General features: G+C 41.6%; 2 protein-coding genes across 4 annotated transcripts in view; one reads left to right on the top strand and one right to left on the bottom strand.

Annotated features, from left to right (window-relative positions):
• The window catches only part of LOC128704109 (RING finger protein 17), a 297,172-nt gene that overhangs the window by 177,581 nt on the left and 96,494 nt on the right, over positions 1 to 23,097 (bottom strand). The gene's annotated exons all lie outside the window — the stretch shown is intronic.
• Positions 1 to 23,097, top strand: part of LOC128704106 (mucin-2) — a 59,853-nt gene that overhangs the window by 15,245 nt on the left and 21,511 nt on the right. Inside the window, exons 2-5 of the mRNA XM_053799136.2 lie at positions 13,185 to 14,154; positions 16,238 to 16,363; positions 17,769 to 17,994; positions 19,481 to 19,744. Coding sequence (XP_053655111.1) covers positions 13,185 to 14,154; positions 16,238 to 16,363; positions 17,769 to 17,994; positions 19,481 to 19,741 — 1,583 coding nt within the window. The 3' untranslated portion in view covers positions 19,742 to 19,744. The remainder of the gene's footprint in view (positions 1 to 13,184; positions 14,155 to 16,237; positions 16,364 to 17,768; positions 17,995 to 19,480; positions 19,745 to 23,097) is intronic.

Raw genomic sequence — 23,097 nt, 5'->3', positions numbered from 1 at the left:
GTCACTTGTTTAACTTGGTTTACACCAATATGTAGGAAGTACGCACCTGCTCAACGATTTGTGCTCATAGGGATTCTTCGTAATTCCTGGCCTTACCTCGTCAAAACCATCGGTACTGATTCCCGGCCTACTGACCCAATCAGCACTTATTTATGACGTTTCGCCCAGTGTGGGTGAAACGTCATATCCTAAAGTTTTTCCTGCTAAAAGTGTCTTTAAAATTACCGGATCTTCTGTGGTTTCTTTATATACTTGATCAGGTGCTGCACACTGCTGGCTTCCTGCTGGTGCTGCACACTGCTGGCTTCCTGCTGGTGCTGCACACTGCTGGCTTCCTGCTGGTGCTGCACACTGCTGGCTTCCTGCTGGTGCTGCACACTGCTGGCTTCCCTGCCTTGTGGCGCACGCTGGCTTCCGCGGTGCGCACACCGCCTGGCTTCCCGCCAGTGCCGCACACGCCGGCTTCCCGCTGGGCGCAAACTGCGGCCTTCCCGCGGTGCGCACCGCGGCTCGCCAGGTGCCGCACACCGCCGGCTTCCCGGCTGGCCGCGCACACCGCTGGCTTCCCGCCTGGTGCCGCACACCGCTCTGGCTCCCGCTGGTTGCCGGTGCACCACCGCCTTGGCTTCCGCTGTTGCCTGCCACACCGCTCTTCCCGCCGGTGCCGCACACCGCTGGCTTCCCGCTGGTGCCGCACACCGCCGGCTTCCCGTGGTGCTGCACACCGCCGGCTTCCGGCCTGCTGGTTCGCTGCGCACACCGCTGGCCTTCCGCTTGCCTGCACACTGCGGCTTGCGGTGCCGCACACCGCTGGTTTCGCTGGTGCTGCACACCGCTGGCTTCCTGCTGGTGCTGCACACTGCTGGCTTCCCGCTGCGCGCACACCGCCGGCTTCCGCGGTGCCGCCGTACACCGTGGCTTCCCGCTGGCGCCTGCACACCGCTTGGTCCGCTGCGGCTTGCACACCGCTGGCTTCCCCGCCTGGTGCCGTACACCGCTGGTTCGCTGCGCTGCACACCTGCTGGCTTCCGCTGGTGCCTGCACACCGTGGCTTCCTGGCTTGGTGCCGCACACCGCCGGCTTCCGCGGTGCTGCACACTGCTGGCTTCCTGCTGGTGCTGCACACTGCTAATGAGCTTAGCGTACGTTGTGTAAGATGACTTGCATTATGTTCTTGGATTAGCCTGTTTTTGTATTACGCTTGATATAATAATTATACTTCCGGTAACATGCTTGGTGTGATGCTTACTCGCGAAGCTCTCCCCCTATAAGCTACGTACAGCGTCACACATCTCAGGTTGTAGTCCGTGTCCTGTCTTTTCGTTCCCTGCACTATTCTTATTACTTAATGCTTTATGTATGGAGAGCTTAAAGCAAGAAGCGCCTGGCAGGCAGGCAGGTTAGGTAGGTTGGTCAGGAACCAGGACAAGTGTTTCCTGAAGCGGGTTTTAATCATACGATGACCCGCAGCTGGAGCTTTAGGTCATCTGACCGTGGCCTTCAACTGGCTTACCGATCCACCCCTTTAAAAAATACGGTTATGATTATAACCATTAATGATACTTTTTAGTAAGGCAGACAGGAAGGGAGGAGCCACAAGAGGTGAGAGCCGGCCAGGTGTGGCACCAGTTAACTGTGCCAAGGTGAGACGGCAGTAATTACTGGCCTGCTGGCTTGAAACACAACTACTGACAGGTCTCCCATCATTCGTCTTCCCTTCCTCCTTCCCCCGACGTAGAGTCTAACCTCCTCTCTTTTAAGACACACCTAAGTTCCCCCGTCTTGTAACAACACGTTAATTTTTTCCCCTATAATCTACCTTGTCCATAATTAGGGAAAGATCCTAGATTTACCTTACGAAATAGACACAGCAAATGCGATAGTAATTATGAACGAGGTAGATTATTCCGTAAAAATATTATATTATTAGAAGACTGGGGAACCTACGTGCATTTTTAAAGCGAACTTGACATTTTTATCTATGCACACAAAACTGAATCAGTTCGTTTCCATCCGAGGTGTTGTGTGTTTTTTAAAGTATTGGGCATTTTGTAATATATAATAGCATAATGTTAGGCTTTTGTTCACATCTTAAGTTTTTATTTGCATTTTAGACTTTTATTAATATATTTAGATATACATTGTAAAGCTACACTGATCTGAAGGATTGGACACGTGTGCAACATCTGGGTATCATTACTGTTTGTTTATTAATAAATTACTTTAAACTTATCTAAAATATATTTGGTTGACACAGGATAAATTAAATTGCGCTTGTTATAATAAGGTTAGGTAAGTTTTATAAGGTTCTTTTGGTACAAAATTATTTTTACATTAACATAATTGAAAAATATATCTTTAAACGTATAAGATAAAAAATTAGAAAGGACTTAATTTTAAATCAGTTCTAGCTAAATGACCAGTTTTACTTATTCGACACATACGTGTTTGTGTTTGTGTGTGTGTGTGTGTGTGTGTGTGAGAGAGAGAGAGAGAGAGAGAGAGAGAGAGAGAGAGAGAGAGAGAGAGAGAGAGTGTGTGTGTGTGTGTGTGTGTGTTATAAGGTTGCTTTGCAACTGACCCCTGAAGTATGTAGCACCATTCACCTAGATGAATTCAACATTAAATGTGTAGATGCACTCGACATTGAAGGTGCCTTTGACCGGGTAAGGCCCCGAGTCCTACCAGAAAAATTAGAAAAACCAGGAATCTCTGGCTCCACACCACGCCACCTTAAGGCTGAGCGATCTTTTATGTTAGTTTTAAGGGAGTATCATCTTAAAGGTTAATTTTTAATGGAGCAGTCTAAGCTGTTTAGTTCTTAATTAATGGATGAGAGCATAAGGACCCAGTTGGTGCCAGCGTATCCAAGAGTGCGTGCTTGGTCTATTGTTTTGGTATGTTTACCTCAACGACCTGCGTCACTTGCCCAGGCGTAATGACCAGAGCTGTGGATATAAAGATAATAAGCAGAGTAAGCTTTCATTAGGACAACGTATCATTCAGGGTAGCGCTTTATCAAATTATGAATTGGCAGAGTTCTACACTGTGCAAAACCTCGTCCCAATAAAAAAAAAAGCTTGTTCTGTATATTATCTTTTACGCCCATACCTGCGTCACCTAATTCCAAAATGCAATGCCTAAACAGATGACTACATTCTAACAAATTTGTACAGGAGATGGGATGCTCACTGTTGTCCAGCACATCAAACTTAAAATTGCAACTACATCAACATAGAACTAGCGGTGGCAGGTGACACTTGCTTCCGAGAAAGCACAAATGATGCAGTTTGCAAACCTCGATATTACTGCTGGAGTTAAGAATAAAAGACTCTCTGCGCCCTGTAACGAATTCCATAGATCGTGAATGTAATATGACTACTGATAATGAAGACTCATGTGGTGAATCTTGCAAGCAAGCTAGCGAAGGAGTTTACATCACTAAAACGCCTCTCCTATCACCGTACAGGACAACCCTCCTCCTCGATCCTACCTGCACACACCTATCATTTTTGTAACGACTTCAACAATGGAGGAATGAAGTTGATTTTACTGTTATGTGCAAGACGAATGTTCTCAAGGTTCACAACTTATCCTAAATTCGTGGAAATCTGAAAGGTATCAGGCAGCTTTCAATAATTTTCCTCTGACAGAACTGTTATTAACAACACAAGACCAACCTCGATTATTCGTCCCTGGAATGACTCGAACTTTGGATCAGGTTTTCACAACACATGGACATGGATAAATAAATTCAACAGACTAAATGAAAACTCGTTCTCACAGCTGATGCATACGTAGGAAACATGATAAAGTATAATCAGTAACTGCTTGGGGAATGTTATCGAATAAGTCGGGACAGGGAAAACAGCTCTTAAGTATGTACAATAATTGGACCTGAACTTAATCCCTACAAAATGAACAGACGGACGGACGAATGAGAGAGAGAGAGAGAGAGAGAGAGAGAGAGAGAGAGAGAGAGAGAGAGAGAGAGAGAGAGAGAGAGAGAGAGAGAGAGAGAGAGAGAGAGAGAGAGACAGAGACAGACAGACAGACAGAGACAGACAGACAGAGAGAGACAGACGTAATTCAGCATATTAACATATTTTTACGTATATCTCATAAATGGATCGACTAACAAAAACGATAATACAGGTTATCTAACAATTGGCATTTGTTGTCTGGTATTCAGCAAGAAGTTTGTTGGTGCAGCTTATCAGTCTTCTCTTCAAGAATTTCCCACTAGTCCTTCACGGCTGATCTTAAACTCGACGCTCACTCTGTCTCATCTCTCTCACTAACACGTAAACAGAAATGATAAGACTATTTGCTTATCATTTGCACTTGAACTGTAACATAACATTTCTGAATGATACAAGAGCCATGAGGACCCCTCACGCAGCAGGTTACGCTCCAGGCTACTGCTGTAAAGCAAAAATTGTTGTAGTGAAACACAGCCTATCTTTTTTCACTTTCAAATGCAAATAAAAACCTCATAACACGTTCACACTATCATATATTAAGTGAGCAATAGAGTTATGCCCACAAAATGCATATACAGTACACACATTGCTTACCTTACAATATTATCGTCCTTAGCTTATAGTCAGTGATGAATATATTTATTGAAGGAAATCTGAATAAATGGAGGATGAGTATAACTGAAAACTCCAGAATTATTCAGACGCTGTAAAGCGGAACCCTCCTGTAACCCAAAGAAACTCGTATGCATTGTGGCTCTAATCTTACGAGATAATTTTTCTATGCAAACTTAAGTCCACAAACGCTAGTACATATACACCTCTTCCAGATGGTCTTGATGCTGCACGGCTCGTACATGATTCAAGGAATAGCAGCTGATCTCTCACTCCTCAGATTAAACTGAATTACATCCTCTTTACCAGATACTATATAATACCTCACCAATGGATATGTAACTACTTGTGTTTTTGGTATATATATATGTATATATATATATGTATATATATATATATATATATATATATATATATATATATATATATATATATATATATATATATATATATATATATATATATATATATATGTGGTGCCGAATATGTAAAATTGGTCATTTAGCAAGAACTCCTTTAAAATTAAGTCCTTTCTGAAATTTTCTCTTATACGTTTAAAGATATATTTTTTTCATTAATGTTGATGTAAAAATTTATAATTTTGCACCAAAAGATTCTTAGAAAACTTACCTAACCTTATTATAACAAGAACAATTTATTTTAGCCTAACCCAACTAAATATATTTTAGATTTGTTTACAGTAATTTAATACTAAACAAACACAGTGAAATATATTTTTTTCGTTAGGTTAAGAATGAGTTTGGCGAAATTATTGCATACATAAATTTTCGCTTGTCTTATATGGCAAGATGAGCGTTGCTATTTAACCAAGATCGCAAGTTCTGCCTATTCGGCACTAGATTTATATATATATATATATATATATATATATATATATATATATATATATATATATATATATATATATATATTATATTACACATACATACTAAGAGGCTTTATACCTATTGAGAGGTTCAATTAAAGCGCCAGTCATTCAGCGAAAGGACTAGTGGAGGTAAATGTAGATGGGCAGTGTAGCCAAATGATGTGTAAAATAAATAATTTACAGACCACCGTTCGTGCCTCCCGTTCATTTTTATAATAATAATAATAATAATTATATATATATATATATATATATATATATATATATATATATATATATATATATATATATATATATATATATATATATATATATATATATATAGTGTGTGTGTGTCGTGCCAAATAGGTAAAACACTATTAAATTATTGTAAACTTATCTAAAATATATTTAGTTGGATTAAGCTAAATTAAATTGCGCTTGTTATAATAAGGTTAGGTAAGTTTTCTAAGGTTCTTTTGGTACAAAATTATTAATTTTTACATTAACATAAATGAAAAATATATATCTTTAAGCGTATAAGAGAAAATTTTAGAAATTACTTAATTTTAAATGGGTTCTTAATAATTGACCAATTTTACCTATTCCGCACAATAAATAATTATATATATATATATATATATATATATATATATATATATATATATATATATATATATATATATATATATATATATATATATCAGCAACAGCCTGGTTGATCAGACCCTGATCCACCACGAGGCTTGGTCTCAGACCGAGCCACGGGGGCGTTGACCCCCGAAACCCTCTCCAGGTGTACTCCTGTGTAATGTAGCAGGTTTTTCAAGATTTACTGACCCCTGTGGGTGACTGAGGACAAGTAGTGGAGGCCTGATTCTCCGTCCGTGAATCGCCAGCCTGGTCTCTGATAACTCAGGCTGTTGGTGTTCTCATGAACCACATCAGTTGCTCCCAAGAGAATTCAAACGACTAACGTGTACATAATCAGTTAAGCAAGCAGTGGTGAACCAGTATGGTAATGTTAGGAGCACCGCACCAGGCTCAGCCTACCTAGTGGGGTCAACACCCGCCTAAATGCCACTCCCCGGCAGCACTCACAAAAACTGGTGTGCGCACAACCCTCAAACTGGTCAATTATACACGTAGGCAAATTGACACAAAACTTAAACTTGTACAATTATACAAAGAATAATTACGTATTTTAATTATGTGATGCAGGATCTGACGATTGATGATGCTGTGACCAAAATGCTCTGCATAGTTAGATGCTTTTCCATGTAAGGAATACAGTAACTGGCATTGACACATTTATGAACATTATCAAGGCAACAATTTGTGATAAGATAATGAGCCACGACGGAAAAACGTCGTCTCTAGTTTCCTTCCGACACTGTGTGTGGGATACTTGTGAATGTTTCCATCCACGGTATTACTGCTAACACTAATTCCTTTCAAATGTATTTTACGTGACCGAAGACATTTTTTTTTTGTTACGTTAAGCCTTCTGCACGGCTTCCCCGAACATCACGGTGCCCCGTGGCCTGGTGGCTAAAGCTCTCACTTCACATGGCGAGGGTCCGGGTTCGATTCGCGGCGAGGGTGGAAACATTGGACGTGTTTCTTTACACTGGTTGTCTGTTCACCCATCAGTAAAATGGGTACCTGGGTGTTAGTCGGCTGGAGTGGGTCGCATCCTGGGACAAAACTGACCTAATTTGCCGGAAATGCTCTGTATAACAAGCGGCTTTCTATATAGTAGTATGTCACTGATGTCAACTATGGTCTGTATACCTTGTACATGTACTTGTAGTAAATAAAGATATTATATTATTATTATATTAAACTAAACGAAATGTACACAGACGCACACTTCCAATCCAAGTACAAGAGACTAACGTGGAGCCGTAAAGTCGTGTGGGTCATTTATCACAAGGAGTGATGGAGGGTCTTCCTCGGTCTACTACTGAGACAGACATTAACTGTTCTGAGAAAGAGAAGGAAGGGGGGGGGATAGAGTGGGTGTCCGGAAAAAAAAGTCACAGAAAATAAGTAAATTTTAGCTAAGAAAAAACAAAAAAGTCCCTGGAATAAAGTCACATTTTATTTAGGTTCGGCTGTGACTTTTCCATGGCTTTTTTTTTTTTTTCCTGGATCCAGAGACGATGGGGTGGGGGAGATTAAGAAACGGATGTTACGCTTGAGACGAGGAAGAAACACGTCATTGTTAAAAGAACAATATGTAAGTGCACATAAATATGAAGACACAAGGCCAGAAGAAGGAGCAATAACAACAATGTAAGGTTGTGCATGCTGGCTAGATTATGTGAGGGGTGACACAGGTGGTCCACCTTGAGTGTGATCACAGCCACCAGCCAGGCAACACAAGGTGCCCTAATAATGCTCCCTCCTCAATACGGACAAAATAATAATATGCACAGAGCATGACCTTGTCTTGCGCAGGAATGTCTGTACTTACCACCTGGACCCCTCCCACACCTCGCCTATCAAACCCTCCCACACCTCACCTATCAAACCCCCCCACACCCCACCTATCAAGCCACTCCCACCTAATTTCCTGATCACTCCAACTTCACCTATCAAACCCCCCACACCCCACCTATCATACCACTCCCACCTAGATTTCCTGGCCACTCCAACCTCACCTATCAAATCATCCCCACCTTACCTACACTTTCTAATCACTCAAACCTCGCCTAAATATAATGACTAACCCCACCTCACCTCCCGGCCTAACCCCCCGCCTCCCACCCCACCTCACCGTAGACACAACAAACACCCCCACAAAGGTCAAGGAGGGGAACCCGGAAGACCTTTCCACGTCTACGTGGCTCAACTATGTAAACAATACCTACGTGACCTTAATACTTTTTGTTAATAACTGGCAAGGCTGTGTGTGCCTACACTCACAAGCAACACGCAAATAAGGCAGCAAGGGAAAGAGAGATTTAGGTAGAGAAAGGCAACAAAATGGGAATAGGAGTAGAGGAAAGTACAAAGGAAAGGAAAAGGAAGAACAAGGAGACCGTCAGAGAAAGCATTAAGTAGCGCACACCAGCAAAGGACATTATGCTAGAGTAAACCACCTTGGAATCTTCGTAATATTCTACTTGACAATGTCACACATACACACATACACACATACACACATACACACATACACACATACACACACACACACACACACACAGTCATAGTCAGGAAGCGGAATAGCCTAGCAAGTGAGGTAGTGGAGGCAGGAACCATACATAGCCCTAAGATGAGGCATAACAAAGCTCAAGGAGCAGGGAGAGAGAGGACCTAGTAGCACTCAGTGAAGAGGCGGGGCCAGGAGCTGAGTCTCGACCCTTGTAACCACAATTATGTGAGTACACACGAGGCATTAAACTACAGACCTGTGTCACTGACTTGTATAGTATGCAAGGTCATGGAAAGATCATCAGGAGAGTGGTGGAGCACCTAGAAAGACACAAGTTTATACACGACAACCAGCACGGTTTCAGGGAAGGAAATTCCTGTCACAAATCTACTGGAGTTTTATGACAAGGTAACAGAAGTAAGACATGAGAAAGAGGGGTGGATAGACTGCATTTTCTTGGACTGCAAAAAGGCCTTCGACACAGTTCCTCACAAGAGGTTAATGAAAAAGCTAGAGGATCAGGCACGCATAACAGGAAAGGCACTTCAATGGATCATAGAATATCTGACAGGGAGGCAACAACGAGTCATGGTACGTGAGATGTCAGTGTGGGCGCCTGTGACGAGCGGGGTTCCACAGGGGTCAGTCCTAGGACCTGTGTTGTTTCTGGTATATGTGAATGACATAACGGAAGAGATAGACTCAGAAGTGTCCCTGTTCGCAGATGATGTGAAGTTAATGAGAATAAAATCGGTCGAGGATCAGGCAGGACTACAAAGAGGCCTGGACTTGTAACAAGCCTGGTCCAGCAACTGGCTCCTTGAATTTAACCCCGTCAAAATGCAATGTCATGAAGATCTGGGTGGCCGAAGACTGCAAACCTCACTCAAGAAAAAAGATCTTGGGGTGGGTATAATACCGAGCACATCTCCTGAGGCGCACATCAATCAGATAACAGATGCAGCATACAGGCGTCTGGCAAACCTGAGAATAGCGTTCCGATACCTCAGTAAGGAATCGTTCAAGATTCTGTACACCATATACATCAGGCCCATATTGGAGTATGCCGCACCAGTTTGGAATCCACACCTGGTCAAGCACATTAAGAAATTAGAGAAAGTGCAAAAGTTTGCAACAAGACTAGTCCCAGACCTAAGGGGATTGTCCTGCGAAGAAAGATTAAGGGGAATCGGCCTGACGACACTGGAGGACAGGAGGGTCAGGGAAGACATGATAACGACACATAAAATACTGCGAGGAATTCACAAGGTGGACAAAGACAGGATGTTCCAGACATGGGACACAGAAACAAGGGGTCACAATTGGAAGGTGAAGACTCCGATGAGTCAAAGGGATGTTAGGAAGTATTTCTTCAGTCATAGAGTTGTCAGGCAGTGGAATAGCCTAGAAAGTGACGTAGTGGAGGCAGGAACCATAAATAGTCTTAAGACGAGGCTTGATAAAGCTTATGTAGCAGGGCGAGAGAGGACCTAGTAGCAGTGAAGAGGCGGAGCCAGGAGCTGTGAATCGACCCCTGTAATCACAAACAGGTGAGTACACACACACGCGCGCACAGTCAATTACAACATTCACAATACTCTAATACTGTAGATATTGAAAGAATGTTTAAATTGCGAGGGCAAGAAATAAAAGAACCTGGAAGCTGATTGTTAATGCATCCATCATCATACAACGTAAATAAGCTACGCCGTAATCACTTGTCATGGTGCCCCGTGGCTAAAGCTCTCGCTTCACATGGTGAAGTCCAGGTTCGATTCCCGGCAAGGGTAGAAACACTAGGCGTGTTTCCTTACACCGGTTGTCTATGTTTAACCATCATTAAAATGGGTACCTGGGTGTTAGTGGACTGGTGTGGGTGGCATCCTGGGACAAAACTGACCTAATTTTCCCGAAATACTCTTCATAACAAGCGCCTTTCTATATAGTAATATGTCATTGATGTCAACTAGGCCTGTATACCTTGTACATGCAGAAATAAAGATATTATTATAATAGAAGTCAAAGATATTATATCTGTCAAAGTGGAGGAGTAAACAAAGGAAAGGCGATTTATGACTTGTGCTTCGGGAGACTAACATTATGACACAGTGAACACGGGGCTTCTTCAACGATCCTCAATTTGCTTATGAAAACAGGTTTAATAAGAATGGATAGTTTCCGTCTAGCCTTCACAGACGCTGTCTTGTTGAAGCATCCCTTAAATATGACATTACTAATATAAATCTTAGTCCGAGCTTTGTCTATGTAAATACCTTCCCTTTTCATTACACTGTCAAATGCTCTAAACTTTAGAACACTCATGACTTGATCTGCCCTTTGTCTCCTCCTCTCCTTATCTCTCCACTTTTCCTATATTTTCATTACCTTTCCTGTCTTTTGCCTAGGTGGAATCTGTGTTACGGGGGGGGGGGGGTTGTCCTGCGAGGGGTTTCGTCCTTCAGGGGATTTTGTCCTACCTTCGTGGATCAGTAGCTCTCCTGCAGTGCTCTTCTGCTCTTTTGTTTTCATAAACAATTGCTACTACTACAGTCTCTACCATTATAATTTTTTTTTCACCACTACTGCTGCTGCTGCTGCCTTCTTATTCCTACCTCGAATACTGCTGCTGCTACCACCGTTCTCTTCTCCCGTTCTACCACTCACTTCCCCTCACTCTCTCGTGTGGCTTGTTATTGGTCCAAGTCGGACCGAAACGTCTTCATAGGTTTCCGTCTAAGTGCGGGTTATCTGTGTATTATAATGCATCTTTCTCGCCTGCAATCCATGGAGAATACCTAATGGACTTAGTCATTATCCTAAGCAAAACTGCTTAGACTAATGAGTTCTCAGCACGTCTTCTATGCCACAGACGAGGCTGGACGTCTTATCTTTGGCAACAATGTTATGCGAGAGAAATTCAGTCCTTTGGAACGTTTCAGGTTTTTAATAAAGGGTATCCGCGCAATTCTATGCATCTAATCATGTAAAAGCCATGGACCGGGCCGCGGGGGCGCTGACCCCCGGAACACCCTCCAGGTATTTGATATCTCGTGAATCCTCTGAGCGTTCTGCAACTTCTCTTATCACTCGACTTTTTTGTTTCGACATCATTTGCGTAAGAGATCTTAAATGTCATCAGAAAATGGTTAAGATGTAAAATTATGGAATAAATATGAATGCATTTTTATGAATTAATGTCTTCATAAATAACTTATTACGACTGTAACCAGATATAAGCAAGTGAATAGTTCATTACCACTAACTTGTTTAGCTATCAAAGCTTTGTGGTCCAGTCCCTGGACCCACTATGTACCTCTGTACTCTGGTGATTGGTTTAGAAAGACACGCGAGCAAACACTAAGACATATAAGAAAACGTTTCGACCCTGGGACCTTGATCACTTTTCTAACATGTTGTAGTGTTTGCTGTGTTTCTAAACCAATTTATGGGTACCTATAACCAAGGTTTATACCAATCTTGTGACTACCACCCATAGGATGGGTATGGGGTGCATAATAAAAATATTAAACTAATATGAATGACACCCAGTAAAAGAATGATAAAGTGCATAGAGCACTCTCTCTTATGTAGTATATCTATCATAAACACAGAGACACTGACAATAAAGTAAAAAAGAAATAAAAACGTCAATGACATTGAGTATTAAAAGTTAAAAAAAACGAGTAGACACAGAGGGAGTGGATTTTCCTGTCTGGCGTCCCACATCAAGGACACTGAGGCCGTAGCCACCAAAATATAACATTATTGTCAAATAATCCTCTCTTATTGCTCGTGCTGCCTGTAATGTTAATGTTAATGGTAGGAAAATCCAATTTTCCTACCATTTTATCTACTTTAAAAATTTTTAGTATACACCTGAGACATACAGATTAATACATAAATGTCTAGACGAATGAAAACAGAAAGAGCTGATAATACAAGGCGATGTATATGGAACACGGATAACCTTAAATGTTATCCGTGTCCCATATACATAATTGAAGTATCACACACACATTTTTTGTCGAAATAGTGCAGAGCTTGTTCATGATTATTAAAATTTGCATAATTAATTCTGTTCTGCAATACAACGTTAAATTTACAGATAATATTCAGGTAGACAATCAGCATCCGTCCCGACATTCAACGTGTTATTAACTTGTGTTCTGGGGGGAGGGAAGCAGGTCTCCACTGTTTGAATTTCCGCTGCTCTGGACTCCTGAGTTCCACAATATTAGAAGTATACTAGGCTCCTGAGGTCTACAATATTAGGTACTATACTAAGGTCATAAAGTCGACAATATTAAAAGGTATATACTCTCACAGTGTTGTGGTGTTGCACGTCTCCTGTGCAATCTTTTTAATGTCCACTGACTATACTGACGTGAGTAATATTCAAGACGTGTATTGCTACCTATCTATACGTACGTGAGAAAAGTTTTAATTTTAAACAACACTTTTGCAAACGATAAATATACTTACATTGTTAAGAAAAAACACCCAAGATATTACAAAGTTATATACCTAAAGCTTTTGTTGATATTCTCTTCTCTCTACACAGACATCAGTGGTTGCAGTGAGGGCGCTCTGAGATCTGCAGGAGGAAGGTTCAATGTCCCCTTAGCAAACACGACAAACATGGGGGTCGCTCACAACTTCGAGAGCCTCAAACTAGAAGTTCCGAAGGTGGCAAGGAAGATTCCTGGGAGCAACATATTCACCACAAACACCAACGGAGGTGTTGTGGCTCCTATACATGACCTCCCTCGTTCACCAGTCATGTTCACATCTACCATCAATTTTAATGTTGCCGGCAGAGACGATGTCAAACCTAGTGTAAGTGGACAGATGCCAAGGAAGAGAGAGTTAGCCCGACTGATGAGAGAACATTTTGATGAGTTTAGAGAGAGTCTTGCACGACAAGCCCAAGCAGATGCTTCCACACAAGATAAATCTTTTGTAACTCCTTCAGTGTCGTCCTCTGCGACCAACACGTCGGGCAGTGCTGCTGCATCAACAGGGCGTGGTGTGCAGATCGGTGAAGTGGTCACTAAGTCAGAGCGTCGAGCAGGGGAGGACCCCAGTGGTGTTAAGTCTGGTGTATTACGTATAGAGGCACACCCAATTCCTGTCACGTTCACATCCCTTCCGGGTTTTCCTCCCTTTTCTAGAATTCCCACTAGTATTGCAGGAGTGGAAGGTGCAGTGAGCGGAGGCCAGCCAGGCGTAGGTATCTTTGCACCTGGGGTGGAGAGCACAGTGGTAGGTGGGAGTGAAGGGCCACTAATTACAAGAGTGCCCGGGCTGGGCGGTGGCACTAGAGGAAGCTCAAGGGTTGGAACCCCTGGCAGCTTAACTAACGGCGTGAGGAACCTCATGAAACTACTCGAGTCTCGTCTCATCGGTGGTATCAGGGAGGCGACGACAGTCACTGGTAGTCCCACAACCGCTACTCTCGCACCTATACAAAACTTCGACCCATCCATTGTCGTCAACTTCCTCACTCTCGTCGCTCTCTCTCAACATCACAGGTGACGTTACACAGATACTCTTGTTTATATAATTTCCAATCATTACCATTATTTTATGTACTTCTTGCATGGTAAACAATTCTGTTCATATATTACCATGGATGAAAGTAACAAATAACTTAATATAGAGACTTGTAATATAACCCTGCATAGCGCATGCTTCTGCCTTCTAAACAACCCTTCAATGGCATTATTATATCGTGAAAGAAACATATTAAAAGTTTCACTCGATTTAGAAAGAAATTCAGCATCTGGTCATATGCTGACCAAACTGAGAAGCAACTAATATGATAATTACGTGCCAATACTTTCACCCATATTGACAATGTTATGATTAAAATGGTATAAAATACACACATTGATGATTAAGTGCAATAGTTTGTTGTCTTTGTTGAAACGTTTCCCATACACAGTAGACTTCTCTAGTCAGATACAGAGGCAGCAGGTGTAGTGGAGTTTACCTGGAGAGAGTTCCGGGGGTCAACGCCCCCGCGGCCCGGTCTGTGACCAGGCCTCCTGGTGGATTAGAGCCTGATGAACCAGGCTGTGAAATGATGATGATGTAATCAGTCCACCAACCTTGGAGAAATAGTATTTGTTGTGGTCAGCCCCTCAGCCTGGAGAAAAGTTCAGCTTCATGGATATGCCTCTGTATTTGACTGAAGAAGCCTACTGTGTAGGCGAAACGTTTCAACAATACAGGTACCCAACTGCTGCACGTGTCTTACTCACCAACATTCAGCCATCTATGTGACCAGTTATACTTGGAGGCGACATCCTAAATATCTTCCAGTATGTGACACCTCTCTTAATTTTTTAATATATTTTACATTTTCCCCATGGTATGGTTTGTTTGCAATTGTGTCAAAACGATTTCGTGATTCAGTGATAATGAACATACCGCTGATCAAGAAAAATACTTGATCACCCGCTGGCAACATCAACTCGATCTTTGCCTGTTACAAATTTCAAGAAGTATCACACTTACAAATTTTCATTATTTAACCTCAGAATATCATGCAATTCCTTCGTAAAACATTATGAACCTCATTTACGATACTCTTTGATGTGGTATTTATCATATATTAGTATATTATGTTGCCACTTTCTGCCACTTACTCCTTAAAGTGGCTACACCAACCACAAACAGGTTGCCACTTTCTGCCACTTACTCCTTAAAGCGGCTACACCAACCACAAACAGGTTGCCACTTTCTGCCACTTACTCCTTAAAGTGGCTACACCAACCACAAACAGGTTGCCACTTTCTGCCACTTACTCCTTAAAGTGGCTACACCAACCACAAACAGGTTGCCACTTTCTGCCACTTACTCCTTAAAGTGGCTACACCAACCACAAACAGGTTGCCACTTTCTGCCACTTACTCCTTAAAGTGGCTACACCAACCACAAACAGGTTGCCACTTTCTGCCACTTACTCCTTAAAGTGGCTACACCAACCACAAACAGGTTGCCACTTTCTGCCACTTACTCCTTAAAGTGGCTACACCAACCACAAACAGGTTGCCACTTTCTGCCACTTACTCCTTAAAGTGGCTACACCAACCACAAACAGGTTGCCACTTTCTGCCACTTACTCCTTAAAGTGGCTACACCAACCACAAACAGGTTGCCACTTTCTGCCACTTACTCCTTAAAGTGGCTACACCAACCACAAACAGGTTGCCACTTTCTGCCACTTACTCCTTAAAGTGGCTACACCAACCACAAACAGGTCAAGTAACTCTAGTCATCATTTATTGTACTGTATTCTTCTAAATTTCCTACCATACAAACGTTTATTCCACTGTAATGCATTACAAATTAGCTTTGTGTAGCTTTCCTCTATCACTGAATTTATTCTGTATTTATGCCGTGTTCGTAACACCTTATGTTTTGTTAATTCATTTTAAGTGCTAAACCCGTGTGTGTCATTCAGAGCAAGACGTGGTGGAGGCTTGATCCTCCGTCTGTTGAGTGCGGGAGAGATGCGCTTCCTATTTATACTCGCCCACATGTCCCAATATCTGGTGTGTTAATGTGCTGCCATATTTCTTCACATCTGGTGTGTTTGTGTGTGTACAGGCGAGGTGGGGCAGGATCGTCATCGCCAGGACAGCGTAACGCCGCCTCAGCTGGTGCTCCAACAATCTCACTTCCTCCTCCAGCAGCACAGAGCGAGTTCGGCCCCTTCAGCACCGGCAATGACCCGTGAGTACTAAGTTTTTTTTCTATCTCACCTATGTACACCAGCGCCGCCAGCCGATCCCATCTATACGAGTCTAAAATCATTATTATAAAAATCAATGATGAATTAAACCCATCGAAGAGTATGGCTTATTTGTCTTGTATAAACCAAGGTATATATTTTTTAAAAGTATTTCGTATTTAAACGATTTTTTAAAAGTATTTCGTATTTAAACGATTGTTTTTAGTGTAGTGTACAAATTAGTAAGCGGGTCATCACATGACTAAGACCCCGCGTAGTAGACAATTTACCTGACAGTTTGTTAACAGGTACTGTCAAAACTTAGAAGAAGTGTATCCTCAAATATTTCAAAAAGGATAAAAAAATAAGTGGAAATGTATAAAGTATCATATTCCAGTAAGCGTGAGTTTCTAAAACACTGATACTCTCAAGATATATCACCCGTAATACTCTTCATTACACTACTCGTCCATCTTCTAGCTAGCCACTACACTTCATTATTCTCTTCATAGAATAAGCTTCTACTTACATTCACTATATACTTCTTAGTAGCTCTTATTCCAACAATATTTCATTTCCAATTAAGGTCTGATCTGACACCAGGTCAAGAGGCCATGATCCCCAGCACCATTTACTAAACACACGTCACTTAGCTTTGTGACAACTTTCCATTTCAGTGTAGTAAGGATACCAGTATTTCCCATAGTGTTGTCAGGAACAGTACTTGTTCTAGGAGAACCTTGGCACTGCTACACTACATCTGATTGCCTGATAGTTACATATTCAGCCTCACTTTCCTTCTTAAAACATCCATGTGTAATATATTCAAACTAAGCACTAAATCCGAAATGGCCATACAGTGCTGTATGGTGAGATGTGCTAAAGAAGGAATATGCGAAGGTCAAAGACCAGTGTTGGGAGAAGTGTTCAAGGGGTACAGTTAGCAAGGGTAGTGGGGAGTGCTAAAGGCAGTGTTGGGGAGAAGTGTTCAAGGGGTACAGTTAGCAAGGGTAGTGGGGAGTGCTAAAGGCAGTGTTGGGGAGAAGTGTTCAAGGGGTACAGTTAGCAAGGGTAGTGGGGAGTGCTAAAGGCAGTGTTGGGGAGAAGTGTTCAAGGGGTACAGTTAGCAAGGGTAGTGGGGAGTGCTAAAGGCGAAAATATAAAGTTGGTGTAACAGTTAGTTTCAGATAAAAAGTCAGAGGGAATCTGCGTCAAAGGTGTGACTTTCAGCGAGGTGGTCAGGCAGAGTATGTTTGGGAGGTGAAGACGTCGCCAGTCAGTTCTGTGTCCCCGCTGACTGACAGATAATCTATGAAGAGATGGTGAACTGATAACGTATATTATTGATATGGTACATCTGAGAAAGGAGGGATAATTGAGGTACTGATAGTTTGTGTATTAAAACAGGTCAGCCGGGGTAGACCCGTCCAGCATCGTGCTACCACCCATGCTGCGTCAGACACTCTACTCTTACCTGCTGCCCCGCCTTGCATCCCTCACTGCCCTGGTGGAGACGGTACCCGGCGTGCCCGGCCTCGATTACCCTATCATTAGCACCGTACCCTATACCAACTTCTATTGCTCGAACATGCCCTGGCCGGGCTTCTATGCTGACACAGAGGCAAGGTGCCAGGTAAGTCAAGTACACAACTTGTATGATAATTTCATTTTAATTATACAAAAATGTACAATAATTGGAAAACCTGTATAAACAAGTACGCAACTGACAGAATGATGGGGTAAAAATAAATAATTTCTGAGCAAATCAGTTGTACACGGTCAGATTTACTATACTAAACAGTGTTGCTTGAAATATTGCGTCAAAACATTACTATAGATAACCTTCTACTTTCAGAGATACTCTAACGTTTTCTGTTTATTAGTGAGAGAGTATGTAGCGAAAACGGAACAAGATAAAACGGGACCTTAAACATTTACCTCGTGTGTGTTGTTGCTGAGCTTCCCTTCAACTATCACAACACCTGTGTGGCATCATCACGGCCTTTATGTCACTTACATTCAAATTCATGTACATTTTAAATGCTTCTTGTCTCAGCGGTAACTATTTCGGATTTTATTCAAAGGATCCGGGTTCGATCCTGGGGTGAGTGCAAACGTTGGTCATGTTTCCTTACGCCTGTTGTCCCTGTTCACTTAGGAATTAGCATGTACGTAGGTGTTAGCAAACTGTTGTGAGTCGCATCTAGAAGAGGAACATTGAGACCCACATTGGAAATAAGCCACACCGATTAATTTTGTTGGGTTAACCCGAATTACTAACCTTTTTGATTTATAATTCTAATATAATGATGGTTATTTAAACTATACTTACTTCCTTAGTTCACTCTACTTGCTAACCACAGATATTTTTTCCTTAACTTCATGATCTGTTTTCCTACTTTTTTATTCGTGTCTGTTGTGACTGCTGTTGTTTACACTCAGATCTTTACCTCACCTTCCCTCTATATCCCACAATTTTAGTATTTTATTATATTGTTCTCCATTTGGTCTGATTTTACTTTCTCCCATTTCCATTAAGTGGCACTTAATTAAAATTACATCATTCACCTGACACTCCACTGGCTCAATTTATCAAATTCTTCTAGTAGAGACCTTCAGCCATCTTTATTCTTAAACACACAATTGTTGCACTGTGCACAAGCATCTACACAGTTCTTGATTCATTCTTGCAAACTCATTATTAAGTCTGAATCATAATGAGAGTAAATATTAATCATCGTGGAGTTCCACTGGTATTTTCTTTTGGAAATATTCCTCTTATCATTTATTAAATATCTCATCCACTGTCTCTCATTGATTAGTTAAACATTTTGTAATATGAACATAGTCTTTGATGAGAGACAATTAAAAGCTTTTGAGAGAGTAAAATAACTGCAATCTTCTCATTAATTCAATTATTTTTTTGTAGCTTATGGTAATAACTTCATAAATTTGACGTAAACGTACAAGATCTTGTTTATCTAAGGCCGAAATGTTTAAGAACAGCTTTTTGTTCTTTAGTTAATTTTCTTGACTGAACCTTTATAAAACACGTTGACAAGGATAGTCAGTCTATAATAAGAGGCTCTTCCTTAACATCTTCCCTCACATATTGGCAGGTGTGGCACTACTGTGACCTGGACGGGCGGCAGGCATCCTTTCTGTGCCCCAACGGCACTATGTTCAATCAGGCGTTCTTCGTGTGCGACTGGTGGTACAACCTGGACTGTCAGTCAGCGCCCTACCTGTACTCTCTTAACGAGCGTGTGTTCGCCCTGCCCGAAGTGGACGAGACGGCCCCGCACCGCACCCTCACCGCCGAGATTCTCGACACCATCTTCCTCAAACCCACCACCCCAAACCCCACTAAACCACACTAACACGTAAGGCTCACTATCTCCGTCCATATTTAACACCATCTACATCTACCAGCATTACTGCTGGTAAATTAGTCGTCTCTTCATTGTAACATCACGAGGTCACAACACCTTGACAGACTATTTCTACAAAGTATAATTTACAATTGATTCATGAATGGTTGATATTACTGACATACTTTACAGACAAACCCAGGTTATGCAGAACCTAACAAATTCAAACCTACAAATTGCTAATAAAAACTGAACCACTCGCACCTTGATAATTGCCCAAGATTGACCGAAACGTCGCCAGGTTTTCATTTCCTGTAGTTGTGAATTGTGGGTGCTTTAATTTTTTCTATATATTTTTATTTTTTGTAAATGTCTTAAGACGTTTATTTTAGGACGAACTTCTACGTATCTGCCATTGAAATAATGTGTGTGTGTGTGTGTGTGTGTGTGTGTGTGTGTGTGTGTGTGTGTGTGTGTGTGTGTGTATTTTTTTATTAACACATCGGCCGTTTCCCCCCCAAGGCAGGGTGACCCGGAAAAGAAAAAAAACCACTTTCATCATCATCCACTCCATCACCGTCTTGCCAGAGGCGTTCCTACATTACAGTTATAAAACTGCAACTTATGAACGCTCTTCAGAGTGCAGACACTGTACTTCCTACCTCCAAGACTCAAGTCCGGCCTGCCGGTTTCCCTGAATACCTTTATAAGTATTACCTTGCTCACACTCTAACAGCACGTCAAGCCCTACAAACTAACACGCTCACGCATACTTGCTGAAAGTCCAAGCCCCTCGCACGCAAAACCTCCTTTACCCCCTCCCTGCAACTTTTCCTAGGCTGACCCCTACCCCGCCTTCTTTCCAGTACAGATTTATACGCTCTCCAGGCCATTCTTTTTCGTTCCATCGTCTCTATGTCCGAACCACCTCAAGCACGCCTCCTCATCCCTCTAGATAATACTTTTAGTAACCCAGCACCTCCTCCTAATTTCCAAACTACAGATTTTCTGCATTATATTCACACACCATTCTTGACCGCAGTGCAAGATGTAAACCTCGCAAATTACTAGCATGAAAAATACAAGATTAATACATAGCAAGTAGCAGCATACAACAAACAAAATATAATAACCTTTGAATGGCTTGATAATTATCATTATCAACATGTAATTATCATTATCAACATGTAATTAAAGCAGCATGCCACTGTATGTATAGCGGCATTTGTTTTAATTACAACTGTTTAAGGTTGTAAATTACGCTCCCGTCTTGTCTATTATTTTGACAAAATTTTGAGTTCTTAAATATTACAATAAAAATTTAGATCGAAAATTTAGTGATTATAGAAAGAAATGCAAAGTGATAATTGAAGGTTGCAGGGAGCTCTTATTATTTATGTGAAGCACTAAATCCGTATGGGTCATTCAGTGCATGGAGTGGTGGAGGCTCGATCCTCCGTCCGCTAATCATTAGACGGCTGAGAGAAGGGGATATTTTGATATACTTAACTGAACATTAATTACGAGAAGCGAACAAAAAAATAAAACATGACATAATAATTCAGGTTTTACCGAATGCGTTTGTGCATTTATGGAGAAGCTTTTTCTTCTTCACATAAACAAGTCAATATTAACACGTGAAGATGTTACCGTGTATATGTGTGTGTAGTTGCCAGGTGACTGACCACCACAACTCGACAAACAAGCAGCTACACACATTCTGTCTTCTAATTATGGCCTAGAATCTGTATTGATAAAGTCACTGGATGGAGAAACGTCTACAATAAAGATATCCAGATGTTGCACGTGTCTTAACTTTCATCAAATAGCTACACACGTGGAAAATGGAAAAAGTAGGTGGAACAGTGAAAGTAATTTAAATATCCAAACAAGGTGCATACATGTAGTACTGAAGTACCAGCCTACATCCTGTAAATGTATATTATTTAAGATAACGGAGAAGATAATCAGAAGAATGGCACAACATCTGCAGAACGGTAGATTCATATCAGGTTTACCTACATCAAGTCCTGTCTTGAAAATATACTGGACTTCTACTAAGGTAAGGGATAAAGCGAGAAAGTGAGTGGGTGTACAGAACACTTCTAGATTACATGGTACTTCATACTGCACCGTCATACTGATTGATAGTATGATTCACTAAGCACTACAACCGATGCTTCCACCATATATATAATATTGCTGAATTCAATTTACTGTCATAATTATCAAATTTCTGGTATCTTAACAATTTGCTATCATAACCAATTTGTAGCCTGATTAATTTGCAGACCTGTAGAACGTATAAAAGATTTTCACTGCATATAACTTCCCTAAGAAACCACATCACTGATATACCAAGTCACTTAATTTGTAATCCATGCAACATAGGCAAGAAACAATTAGTAATTTATACTCTGGAAATAATGTACAGGTTCCAAATCTGCTCATTAATATTAAAATCCATATCAATGATATGAAAGTTATGTTGAGATCTGCCAGTGTGGAACAAGAGTTTGTCTTCGTCCCTCAGTATAACGTTTTCATCATTTTATCAAAACGTAATCTTTTCATTTGGTCTGTTATAGTTTTCTTCGCTTTCATTACATAGCACTTGTCAACATTAAAATTCATCACCCATCCATTCGCTTAATTTATTCAAGCCTTACTGCAGCGATTTACTGTTGTTTTTTTCCATTTAACAACCACAAAAGTTTTGCATAATTCCCAAACGTGCGTGAGAGAGCACGCAGTTAACCTGACCTAGTTGTGGCACACACTTATTTTCACAGATAAATACTGATTTTGAAGTTGAGTAAATGAAGTACAACAGCACTTACACGAGAGAACAAGGTGGAGTCAGCGGCCGACTGATGACTTTCAGCAATCACTGTGAGCAAGAGCACAGCTTACTACAAAGTGTAGCGTCTTCTTCAACACTCATGAGTGACCGTCAACCTCGGTACACTCTCGTGTAGTGCATTCACCAGAGATCATCTACTTAACACAACCACTCTCCTGTGTCCTACCTCACAACCACTCTCCTGTGTCCTACCTCACAACCACTCTCCTGTGTCCTACCTCACAACCACTCTCCTGTGTCCTACCTCACAACCACTCTCCTGTGTCCTACCTCACAACCACTCTCCTGTGTCCTACCTCACAACCACTCTCCTGTGTCCTACCTCACAACCACTCTCCTGTGTCCTACCTCACAACCACTCTCCTGTGTCCTACCTCACAACCACTCTCCTGTGTCCTACCTCACAACCACTCTCCTGTGTCCTACCTCACAACCACTCTCCTGTGTCCTACCTCACAACCACTCTCATGTGTCCTACCTCACAACCACTCTCATGTGTCCT

Source organism: Cherax quadricarinatus, chromosome 66 (assembly GCF_038502225.1).
Source record: "Cherax quadricarinatus isolate ZL_2023a chromosome 66, ASM3850222v1, whole genome shotgun sequence".
Lineage (NCBI taxonomy): Eukaryota > Metazoa > Arthropoda > Malacostraca > Decapoda > Parastacidae > Cherax > Cherax quadricarinatus.
Note: the sequence above shows the minus strand (reverse complement) of the source record. Positions and strands in the feature narration are given on the sequence as shown.